The 13,141-nt window shown below is 37.4% G+C and overlaps 1 protein-coding gene across 1 annotated transcript in view; it reads right to left on the bottom strand.

Annotated features, from left to right (window-relative positions):
• The window catches only part of MAN1A1 (mannosidase alpha class 1A member 1), a 141,013-nt gene that overhangs the window by 100,692 nt on the left and 27,180 nt on the right, over nt 1–13,141 (bottom strand). Inside the window, exon 2 of the mRNA XM_058834785.1 lies at nt 2,977–3,073. Coding sequence (XP_058690768.1) covers nt 2,977–3,073 — 97 coding nt within the window. The remainder of the gene's footprint in view (nt 1–2,976; nt 3,074–13,141) is intronic.

The following is a 13,141-nucleotide window of genomic DNA, read 5'->3' on the forward strand; positions in this document are numbered from 1 at the left end:
TATCACACACACCCCTCCACACACACTGCTTGCAGAATGCCAGCAAGAGCAAGGCAGTTCCTTGACTTCGCAATTTGTATTCATGGCCTGAGATTAGGACAAAAAAAACTAATTTCCAAGTTCAGCAAGAAGTCCTCAGCTAGAGGATCTAGAGGATATCCTAGAGGATAGCTCTACTACTACTAATTTGTAAAAGGTGCTAAAGCAGGGTTCTTTTCCTTCCCCCAAAATTAGAACCACCAGTTGTCCCTACCTTTTCTCCCATCAACATCCCACTGGCCATTTTCCTCCTCTCCTAGCCTAGGTACAGTGTCTGTATTTCATGATGATATTTCCTAAACCACATCTATGTGTAATTACATCTCACAAAAGCCATCTTATTTTTGTCCTTCTGAGAAACACAGCATGACAGTTACGACTTGCCTTCAAGACACAACAGTCATTACAATCTACCTGCAAAATGGAGATAGAAAGGAGCCATGCATTTATACTTTCAAAAATAAGCTTAGGAGCAGTATCATTTGAAAACAACTCTCTCCTTCTGTGTCAGGAGAGCCGTACTATAACTTGTGCAACATAAAGCACCACACAGCACTGGACTCTGCTGTTCCTCACAGTGAGATACCAAAAGTCTTTATCCCATAACAGCCACTCCCAGTTTATTCAAAGCAATGTAAATGCAGCAGTTAATTCAAAGGAGGAGAAGTGCTTAAAATCAAACAGTGCCTAATGAAATAAGCTGTGTTTTACTGATACTAAGACACTTTGAAACTTGTATTTTTAAAACAATTGAGACCTGGCAGCAAGAAGAAAAGACAGTCTTGGAAAATTGGAGATAGTTATCACTGAACTGAAGGTCTTACTTGGTTTCTGAAGGTTGGGAAGAAATTCACAGGACACAGATCTGAAGGTAACCTATTCTCCACAAATACAATTCAGAATTACCTTCAATTAGTCAACTACTTGTAAATTTTTTATTTTTTTTTTTTTTTTTTAATAAGAAACAAGAAAGATAAGGAAACTTGTCCGTCCTTTCATGAAGAAAAGAAATTCAACACACAAACAGATGTTTGCTTTTATTGTTTTATGAAAAAGGTGGCATTTGTTGAATTCAAACATGAAGGTACAGATCAGATCTAATCATCTTAGGACACTTACAGAAACAAGGTTTTGTTTGTAACAAACAAAAGGCAATTATGGATTTGGGCAAGGGTAACTTATGAGGCAGACCTGCTGGCAGGTCTTTGATATTCTGTAAAGCAGTTCAGCAGAAAGAGACCTAATGTTTATTTTGATTTGCATCAAGATCAATAAGATTGAAGATGTTTCTAAGGAAAACTCCTCAGCAATAAGAACTTATACCAGATGACCATGATGAGAAACTGATCTGCATTTAGACTGAGTCTGGCTCATACTCTTTTAAATGTAGTTTTATTTTTCAATTCAACACTTGTCGTGTTTCACAGAGAATTGTGCCTGAAGTGACTTAAATTTATGCAACATCCACAGAACTCCTGCTTAAGAATTTCACAAGTCAATACATCTACAGCTTTTTCTGAAAATCCATGCAATATTGTTATTAATTCAAACCTTAGAAAATTTTATTCCATCTCTGTTTTCAAATGAAACTACATTAAGCATCTTAATTTTCAAGAAATTTCATGCCATTTTGTTGTACTGCAAGCACACATTCCATTAAAATTCCATCCAAAATTCCATTAAATATTTTCTCAAATATATTAAACCACTCAACTATCATTCTCCTGAAGATAAGAAATAATTTTCAATTTAGAGAAGGAAACAGAAATATGATGACTCAACCTTGAAGTCAACTCAAACTATTCTGGTTTCAAGAACTCAAAAAAGAAGTCCAATAACTAACTAGATAATAATTACTTATTAACATTTTCGATGTTACCTTGGGGTAGCAAGATCAATATAGATTGTAGAACGTTGTATTTTCCAACTTATTTTTGTAATCACAACTACTGTCTCTAAGCAACCTCCAAATATAGTTGGGGATTTGATAAGTGTTCTATTTAGGCTGTTTTAGGAAATGTTTCCACTTCAAGCTATCTTTTGCAAACATTCAACAAAGTAAGTTCCTGTTAAAATCAAAATAATGTATTGATTTTGTCTCGGCTATAGAAATTAGTCATTTTTCAGCTTTCTGTTTGGAAAACAAGCTATTTGAATAGAAAAATTGGTGTCAAACAGTTTAAATTTTCATTCTTCTGCAAAACTGAAGATAATGACCGTTCATAGGACTGTTTTCTTGTGCTTTCTCAGAATGCTCTTTCTCTTCAGCTGCTATTTATCCAGCCACAAGTCCCACTTGGACACTGAGAAAGTTTTGACTCATTACACTGGATTTTTACTGTGTGCCTCTCCTACTAGAACTTTTCAGTCCCATATTTGTTCTACACTGATAACAACTTGGGCTTTATTTAACATCTCCTGTACAATATTTAGAGGTGCAAACAACAGTTGCATTAATGAAAAAGAAAGCCTGATAAGGGAGTCTGATACAAATCAACGAATTTTTATAAGAAATGGAAATAAATTCCTGAGAACTGCACACAGCTGCAGCTGCCTTTGTGACTGTAGAGAGTACTGTTTTTTCCTTGTATAGGATTTCTCCTCCTCTCCACCCCTTCCCCCTTAGTTCCCTGCTTATTGAATGTGGCATCAATGATTTCCATAGTAAATGTTTAAGACAGGACAGTATTTATTGCAGCAAAACTATATTTTTATCATGCAGCAATGCCATGCTCCATTTATCCTCATTCAGACACTAATCTATAAAAGTCACAGAAAGCACCTTCATTTACTGCTACTTTTTATACATAACAGAAGCAAGAAACATCATGCTGCATGACAGGGAGCAAAAGAAAACATGTTTATCACTTATAAGCTTTTCAGCTGATTTACTGTTTTGTGCTAACGTCACTAAGCACAAAAATACACTCTACTCACCAAATAAATTGCTTGAATGTCCTTGCTTAGATATGGGTTTCAGTTCATTTAATCCCCATGCGTAACGCTTATAATTATCCCAGGCATGCTTCATCATCTGTAGGGAAACGAAAGCAGGATTATAATGTTGATTTAGCAAGAAGCCACAGCAAACACCCACTTGAGAATATTCCCAATATTAAAAACATTTAATTCAATTCTTAACCAAAGTCCTGCTGTAAGCATTAGATCTATGAAATATTCGATAAAGAATAACAGTGGCACTGTTTTCCAGGTAGCAGTGGGATGGCTGCTATAAGAATTACATGACTGTCCTCTCCACTTCTGTTACCTGCAAGCTTATGGTCAAGACACACTCAAAAATAACTAATTTTTAGGAAGGGAATTCATTGTGTCATATACCAATTCAATTGAGATTTTATTTCCCTTTAGCATATACCTCAAAAATTGAGAGAAGTAATATTTTAAAGGAAGGTTTTTCCCCTAGAACCTTTAGATTTTTTAAGGTGAAAATAAAGTTTACGGTAGTTTACAGATTCTGGCAGAGACTTGCTTGCTGGTTCAAACTCAGCACAGCTAGTAACAGTAGAAGGATGGTAAAGTGGGCAGGCAGAACACCTAGAAAATGTTTTGAGGTTTTTACAATACAATCTTTTATGACTATAGATGCATCTGTGGCTACTTTCACATGTCACTCTGCACAAAGAGACAAAACCTTTACAACTAAACTTATCACTACCAAGTCATATTTTGCACGAGAAGAGGTGCACCACAGATAAATACTGCTTTGGGAAACAGCCTTGCAGAGCCAGTAGTGCTGTAGTAACACAGCAGTGCTGTAGTAAGAGCAGGGGGTATCCACACCAGAAGTCAGGGGAGTGGGTTGACTCAAGAACAGCTCACACTCCATCACCATCACCAGACGTATCTGGTCTGAGCTGTCCTTTTTCAGGGTGGTCCAGGTGCATGTCCAGGAGCTCACCTGCCCCTCCCCAAATGTGGGGTGAGAAGAATGCATACAGCTCTGTCACAAACCACTGCCACACCAGCAGATCCAACACCTCCCCTTACCAACCACCACTTTTAACACCTGCTCAGGAAGAGTCTTCTTTAAAGGCCACCACAAGCAGCATGACTTTATGTAACAGAAAGAAAGATTTTGTCTCCTTGCTGTCCCTCCTCCCCTCTTCCACAAGACAGAGTAGGGTTGGGAATGCCAGAGGTCATCTTCTAGACAAAAAGTGACAATTACAGACCTTTTCAAAGATACTGCTTCAGGCTGTCAGATGACAACACTGTTCTGTCCTTGCTATCAGATCTCTTCTTTAGGCCATGTGTCAAGGATAATTCTGTTAAATAACAGTTACAACCCTAAATTTAAAAGCAGCAGCCTTGGGACACGCTGATAATAGTAATCCAGCACTTTCTCCCTTCCTCTTTCCTTTGCTCAAACCACAGAGAAATTATGTCAATTAAAAATCTGCATTAAGCCATACCATAATAAATGACAACAGATTTTCTAGAATACTGCTATACCTGTGAGAATAAACATTTCTCCAGTATTAGCAGGAGAAAAAAATGCACATCTATCCTGCAGGAAAATTCATGGATGTTAATCTACACTACCAGTCCAGCTTTACAAATACAAAAATTGGCAACAGCAGCTAATATGAGAGCATTTTCAACCAAAAGACTAGCCTGGTGTAAGATCTCATCTGAAAGGCAGCAAGTCAGAGACTCTGTGGAAATGGTCTCAGGCCATGCATGGTAGTGATATGCTGGATGGCAAGAGCTGTGTCCATTGCTTGACTTCATTGCAGAATGGCTTAGCTCTCCCAGGACAGAGCTTTTTGTCTCAAAGCAGAACTGTTAATAGGCAGCCAACTGGCAGACTTTATGACTATGGGGCTTTCCCAATCCCTGGCTACAAGGATCAAGACTACATGAAACCAACCATGGAACCAATCACTTCTCCACAGCATGTTTTACAATTTATCAATTGAAATTTTCTGGTAATTTTGTCTCCTATACAAGAAAGACTTATTCTGCCCTGCCATCATATCCCAGATCTGCAAGCTCAGCTTCAGATATTAACATACAAATTCTCAGGGATTTTGGGAGGCTAAATTCTATGATTTCTCAAAGCTTATTTTCTGATGCAATCACATCAGAATCTTTTCATTTGCTTAATCTTAATCAGGACACACCACACAAAAGGTCTTTTTTTTTTTTTTTTTTTTAATAAACTAAACTTGGAATTAGGTGGCCTGAATCAAAGAGCCTAAATATGTAGTATTATAACAACATCATAATTGCTCAAGCCACTCCCATTGTCCTTCCCTTTTTCTCCTAGCACATCTGTGCTCCTTCTCTTGCATAAGAAATACAGTGGTCATCTATTCCCAAACCAAGTCAGTTCAGGAAAGAGAAACTTTTGCAGGTGGCATTGCTGTTTTGAGGATCATTTTTGTCTTGTCCGATTCCCCCAGTCAGATTGTCACAAGTATCAGAGTCAGAGAAAGGCAGGAGCAGCTTCAGACTGCTGCAGGTTCAGTCCAGCCACAACAGTCACAAAGTGTGTGATGCTAGAAGATGTTCTAGATGATGAAAAACTTGCCATTAGTTTTTCCCCATGGATTGACACTTCAATCATTGTGTCATAAATGTATGTGTGCTTTGGTAGCAGAAACCACTGATTACACTATTGCCATTGTATTGTCCCGAGCTAGTAAGACAGGAAGATAAGCCAGACAGTAGACACTACCTTCTAATAATATTTATTATTGTGTGCCAGTGAACATCAGATGGGTTGTTGGGTTTTTTACAAAGCTTTCCTCCCATTCTGCTAGCTACCCAGGTATATTTATCTAATTGCTTCCTAGGAAATTGCAGTGGGTGGATTTCACAAGCTAAGCAGACAAAAGAAGCCCCAACAAAACCCACAAACAAACAAACAAACAATAAACCAAAAAGAACTGCTCTACCTAAACTTACGGAAATATTCCAGGAGGAAAAACCCTACCAGAATTTACTGAGTGAGAGATCAAATTCACCCCTTTTAGCTAATTAAAGTGTTCTTTAGAGCTCTTCCAGAAAGCCTAGATTTAGACAAAACGACTGAGGTAAGTAAGTAAGTTTGCTCCTAAGAAAATGCACCTTTAGGACATCCTTGCTTAGACATTTGGGGATTTATGGACATACATTGAAAGCAAAAGGCAGCTCCAAAAGCAGTCAGTGAGCCCTCTAGTGTTTCAAAAGAAATGAGGCATTCCAAACAGACACAAAAGTGAATGGCTCCTTAGAAAAAAGTTATTAGTTACTGGGCAAAGAGCCCGCAGATAGGGCAGCCAAAGGACTCTACCTTAATCAACACTGCCTTGCTACACAAGTAGTCACTTAACCTATCAAGAAGTCTCAATTTCTAGGATTCAACAGATCAGAAATACTCTACATTCTTTCCCTGCTGTTGAAATTACAAAACCATATTAAGTTTCCCACTACATTAACTTCCTATCTGTGAATAACTTCACTTTCTATGTCAGAATGAAAATGTTTTAAAATATTGAGTAGCAATTTTAATAGACCCAGCTCACCCAGGGGATTCTTTGCTTAGGCAAAACTGATACTGGTACTTTGGGAATTAATTTTAACTTTTTTTTTTGAGAAATCCATCTATCTTTGCTGTCTTCACCTTTTTGTTTGAATGGGATAGCACTAAATCATTATCTACTGATTTTTAATTTTTTTTTTTTTTTGGTAATTCATGAAGAGTCTTTTGATCACTTCCCTGACTGCTTGTACAAGTGCTGTTGATCACTTAAGATTTCTAAAGATCACAGTTACTGAGAGCATCTGGTATACCAACACAACATTACTGATGCTGTTAAAAGGAGAAATTCCCAGTGAGGGATACTTCAACAGCTTTTGACTAGATGATTCCTGGTACTCTCAAACTCCTCTCCAGTACAGCTAATGAAATTGTTTTAAATAATTCCCTATGTCTTCCATACATGGATGTTAATAGGCAGAGTTACATTTGCATAGAAGCAACCCTCAATCCTTCTAGTTTTACTACATGTAAAAAAAAATAAACCACAGAATGGTTGGGATTGGAAAGGAGAGATGATCTGGAGATCAACCACTTCCAGTCCCAGTGCTAAAGCAGGTTCATCCACAGCAGGCTGCACAGGATTTTGTTCAGGCAAGTTTTGAGCATCTCTGGAGAAGGAGAATCCATAACCAGACGCTTGTTCCAGTGCTTTGACTCTCTCGCAGTAGTTTTTTCCTCACATTTAGATGGAACTTCCTGTGTTTCAGTTTCTGCCAATTGCCACTTATCTTATTGCTGGGTATCACTGAAAAGCCTGACCCCATCCTGACCTTAAGATATTTGTATGCATTGATAAAATCCTATCTCAGTTGTCCTCTTCAGGTTCAACAAGCCCTTAGCCTTTTCTCATAACAGAGAGACGCTCAAGTCCCCACATCATCTTCTTAGCCCTTTGCCAGACACTCTCCAGTAACTTCTTGTCTTTCTTGAACCGGGGAGCCCAGAAAGGTTCATTGAACCTCAAACTCTACAAGGGGCTCAGAGATCCTTGTTCTGTGAAAACAGAAACAGAACCCTTTCCTACAGCCAAAGTATTGGCCAACTAAAAGATGATGATAATGCATTCATTTGTTGGTATTTTAGTTGCTGCCGTCTTTCAAAGCACATTTAAGTCACTTGAAATCTGCAAAACACAGTTCTATTCAAACATTGACAGAAAACAACAGCAATGCTGAATTGGCACAGTAATAACGGTGTTTAGATGGAAACTATTGCAGTACCAGGTGCAGTGAAAATAATAACTTTATAAGGTTTATTTTTAGCAGTTACATATAAATGGGGGAGATGCCAAAGAGAATGTCAGGGAAAGAATTAAAGCACCTTTTAAACTGGGATATTAAAGTAGAAAAAGGATTGATTGCATGAAATAGTACCATTCTGACCTTCAACAGAGCCATTTAAATTTTGCCAAGACAGAGAAAGAAGGCAGAAGACCAAGGTCCTGAAAGTTCAAGATATGAAGAGACAAAAAAAAATCCCAAACAACTCCCTCCCAAGTCAAACCTCCCCCTGCAACAAACCTCTGAAGAAAATGTAACAGTTTATCTATTTTTCTATTAACTCCCACACCTAGCTTAAATAATCTTTCCTTTCTCAGTTTACACTGATCTTTCTACACATTTAAGTTATTCTCACCTTTTAAACTCCTCACCAGAGCTACATGTTCACTCAGACTAGTCTCCCTGCATCTTCTCTCCTTGATGCTGTAACTAAAACATCATTTTTCCACAGTATGAGGAAGGGTAAGGAAGTCCCTAGAATTAGTAAGAAACCTCAACAGACATTCCACTTGAATTTTCCTCCTGCACAAATCAACTTGCATAGCTGAGAACTGTTCTGGGTCTGGCTGGGCTGGAGTTAGCATCCATCACTGCGGCCCATATGGTGTTTTGAATTGGTGCCTGAAATAACGCTGATAACACAATGTTTTGGCTGTTGCTGAACAGCACTTATAAAACAGTAAGGCTTTCTCTTTTTTCAGCTCCTGCCCCTTTTCCACTCCCTCTGAGAGGGAGAATGGAGGAGGTGGCTATAAGGTTGAGGGGGGACAGCTGGGAGAGCTGACTCCAGTTGGTTAGGTCTCAAAGGGTTATTTCCTACCATGTTAACAACATGCTCAGCAACAAAAACTGGGGCAGAGGAAGAAAGAGCAGCTTTCCAAGGTGGCTGGTGTTCAGCAACTGGGCATCAGTCTGATTGTGGGAGGATATGAGTGATTGCCTTTGCATCATTTGTCCCTGTCCCCTCCTTCTTTCACCTAATAAATGGGCTTCATCTTGACCCACCTCCTCTCTGGCTTTCATTCTTCCTGTTCTTTCCTGCAGCCCACCTGTGCCAACAGTTGCGTGGGTGCTCGGCTGCTGGCCCTGGTGAACCCACCTCAGTGTCTCTCATCAGTGCAGGAAGTTTGTGACCACAACGCAACCCCCAGCTGGTTTTGTTGCTCTGATGAAATATTACATCAACATTAGCAAAAACTCACATTTTAGAAAGCCTTATATTCTTTCTGCTCCCACCACTGTTAACCAACAAGCTAACTAAGACTCAGTGAATCAGAATCACAGAAGGGTTGAGGTTGGAAGGGACTCTCTAAATCATCTTTGTCCAAAGCTCAGTGAAAGCCCTGTTCTCAGCTGTTTCCACAGCCACTCAGTACCAACCAAATTGCAGCACAGCAGAAAAAATCATTACAAAAAAAATATTATTAGCAAATGCAATACTACCTTTGAAATTATTGCCACCAATTATGATTTCTCTGTGAAAAACTGTATGATCCACCTTCAGCTGATTCACTATCATTTTCAAAAAGCTTTGCTGTATATATGAAAGCTTTGTTTAATATGCTCTTACTGAATCTACTGATTACCACAGTGAGTAACTCTTGGAAACACACAGCCTTTTTTTCTTTAGTTATCAAAAGTATTACATTTGTGTTTCATCATCTTCAATACTGTGGTATTTAGTGTAACATTGAACTTTAAAGAAATACATGTTATTAACTAAGTTTATGGAGCTTTTCTCTTTTCTTAATATGCATCTTGAAAACATGAAGTAATAAGTGAATTTTCTTTTATCTCAACACATAACACTTTTTGTAGGATTAGTAAGCACATCTACATTGCAAATTCATTTTACAATTTCCTTTGTTTCTGAGCATGATCTTTGTTACCTTTGTCAATATTCACTATTATTGCTTTGGTAGTGCTTTAAACCTTTTATTTCAATCTTTTCTTGCAGTTCTGCAAGCAATCCTAATACATTCCAATATCTTTTCCATCTGGAAATGTTTTGATCACAATAACTACCTTAACTTTTTTTTTTTTTTTTTTAAAAGTAATTTTTATCAGTATTCACAGTGTGTGCAGACTTGCTCTATAATGGAAATTCTAGGTAAAGATGTAAAGTGTTCTACTATAGTTACTTCTTTGTTGATCAGTTCATAACCTTATCTAAGCAGACATGCAGATCTGACTAACAGTGATACATGTCTGCTTTAGGCTCTTTCAGTTACTCTGTCTACTGCTATGCTGGACTGCTGACAGAATTCATTATAAGCAAGTTTTCATAAAATGAAAACTAAAAGTTAGCTTTTTAAGTGAACACCAAGATTCACTAGATAACTAATTAAAACTGGTTTATGTTCAGATCATTGTTTTCTGTAGGTAGAATTGTGCCTCAAGTTTATTTTTAAACTAAAAATTAGCAATTATAGTTGTCTGAATTTTATTTTAAGCTCTTTATTTTCTGTTGCTATTTCTTACTCCAGAAACAAGCTGAAGAAATAATCTCAAATATATAAAGGTTCATCTTAGTTGATACTGTTTATTTTTTTTCTCTTGAATCTGACAGAAGATACAAATGACAGACTCCCTTTCTCTACTGGCAACAGAAATCTGTTTTTTTCCTTCAAGACATGTAAAATAAATCCTGTCACTATGAACCTTCATATAAATAATCACTTCTTATCTGTCAGCAGGGAGATTATTGCAAATCAGGAGCTTGACAGATTTTTGGTGTTTATAACCTCATTTCCTAACAGCATCATCCTGAGTTAAAAGCCAACCACACAGTGTCAATGCTTGTTTAATAGTCACTGCCAAAGTGTCACCATTTCTAATTTAGCAGGTGGATGATAACCATGCTCTGAAGCCCTGGCAGGCTGGAGGAGCTCCCGTGAGTGCTTCCTGATGGGACCTCCACCCAGCCAAGAAAAGCCACAAAGGAGACTTCAGTATGAGTTAATGGGACAGTACCAAGGATTCCCAATCGCTCTTTTCCACTAAGCAGCAGACAAGGGTTTGGGGAACATTTAGGTGCTCACAGCTTCCTTGTGCATTGTGATAGGAATGAAGGACTCTTAACAACACACAGGTTCATCCAGCAGTGCTGCCCAAGCATAGGGCACCACCAGACACAAAGTGGGGGAAATACCCGTACCTCTTATCATGACAATAGAGCTAAGGTAGCCAAACTGATTTACAGGATTTTCCATTAATACTAAACATGCATATCATACCATGGAATACTTTATATGGCTCTGTATTTAATGATCTGCATTAAAGGGACATGCTAGTGAAGTCCTACTACTCCTCAGCATTTAAGTATCTTACAAATAATTTATTTCTTGCCCACAAAGACAAATTAAAAAAAAAAAATCTAGCATTTGCATAGAAAAAAAAAGAAGAAAGAGAAAATAAAAATCTTAAGGCCTATTCGGAGAATTAATTCATCATTTTTATTGCAAAGGACTTCAAACTCCTCAAATGGAAAGCCTGACAAAAATGCTAAGTATTATTCCCTTATGTGTTAAGTTACAGATAAGCTTCTATTCTTATATTTTCTATTCCTCACAGTAGCTTGTAAGCCTCCTTAGGACTGTATTAAACTATCCAACTAATATTCATCATATGCCGTTCTGGGCATCATTTATTAACCAGGGACAGACTCCACACAGTGCTTCATTCTGTTACTCATTTTAAAAGGAATCAATTATCCTATTAATTCTGTAACAAGAATTTTAATTAAAAGGTAACTAAAGAGAACAGGAAATTTTCAGGTAACGTATTTTCTACACTTATTCTATTACAGTGTATTTTATTTAATGCACAAGGACACAAGAAAAAAGAGGTTATTTCAAATAAGAAATAACTAATAAGAACAGCACCCCTTATGCTTTGATGTCTCCATTAAAAAAAAAAAAAAAAGTTATTTGAAAATGATTGTATGACATCCGAAACTAGACCATGATAACAAGTCACGTTTTACTCATTTGTCAGGCACACCTCTCTGGTAATTGAATATATCTGAAATATCTCTCTTTGCTAACAGTTATGTACTGCTAAAATTATAAATTTACTGAAAAACTGGAGATACCAGAATGTTTTTCTATTAGTTTCTGAGAGCTGGGCTATAGTGCATTAATTACTGAATTGTTCATTTCAGTAGAAGAGTGATAAGTCAGAGAAACCTGCAGGAAGACCTTCAAGAAGGAAGAGTTTTCCTGCATCCTTCGTATACTCATATAATTCAGTCAGTATATTAGCCAGTATCTACAGCCTGCCTCTTACCTGGCCATCTGACCAGTACAGCTACGAGAAAAACAAACTATTTGGTGCAGCACAGAAATATCCTGAGACTCTTTCCTTGACTAATCAAAAATTAAGGAGGCAAGAAAAATGTACAGCCCTTCCCACAAAGAGCACTGTCCTTGCACCTTCTGTAACCAAATGTCTAATTTCAGCCAAATTAAATCAGCTATTTCAGGGAAATAGAAAAAATGTGGTTCAAAAATCTTGCCTGTATAATATAGCAGCATTCATCCTACCTTGAACCAGCCAGAGCAGATCAGTTTTAGCTCAGTTTTAGATTTAATCACTCAACTCTGTCTTCCACCAAAAGTATAGAAAACTAAATAGATATGCAAGAAAATGCTATTTCCTTATCAAACAGAGGGGTTTGAATAATCTTTTTTTTATTATTATTTTTCATTTCCCCTCCCAGGTAAGCTATGATTTGAGTATGTTCTGTAGGCATTTAAACAGTTTTTCCCAAAAATAACTGCCTTGAAAGCATCAATTAGGATATTGTTGAACTCCTTCTTCCTCCAGCTCTCAGTTACTAGTGGGTGAACCAACAATGCTTTCCCACTAACTACAGGACTAAGGAAAAAGAAAAGAAAATATAGTACTGAGGTGCAGTATTATGAAATTTAGCAAAATTTAAATTAATAACTGAAAATGTTCCTTTTCAACTTATGCCACTCGCCATTTATGTCTGTATACATAAACAAGATGGAAATCTTCCATCCAGCTCCAAACAAAGGTGCAGTCTAAAGAACAAGCCATACAGCTTCTACCTTACAACTTAGCAACTGTTACCAAGATGTGCATTTCAGAAAAAAAAATGAAGCCTACAGCCTGTCACTCAAAACCACTGCATTTCTCCAAGGCTGTCTTCTTTAATAGTTAACATAAAAAATCAGATGGGCTCTTTAACAGATACAGAGAAAAAGTACTTCCTTATCACTAGCACAAGAGATAGATGATGTTTCTACAG

This window comes from Poecile atricapillus, chromosome 3 (genome assembly GCF_030490865.1).
Source record: "Poecile atricapillus isolate bPoeAtr1 chromosome 3, bPoeAtr1.hap1, whole genome shotgun sequence".
Classification (NCBI taxonomy): domain Eukaryota; kingdom Metazoa; phylum Chordata; class Aves; order Passeriformes; family Paridae; genus Poecile; species Poecile atricapillus.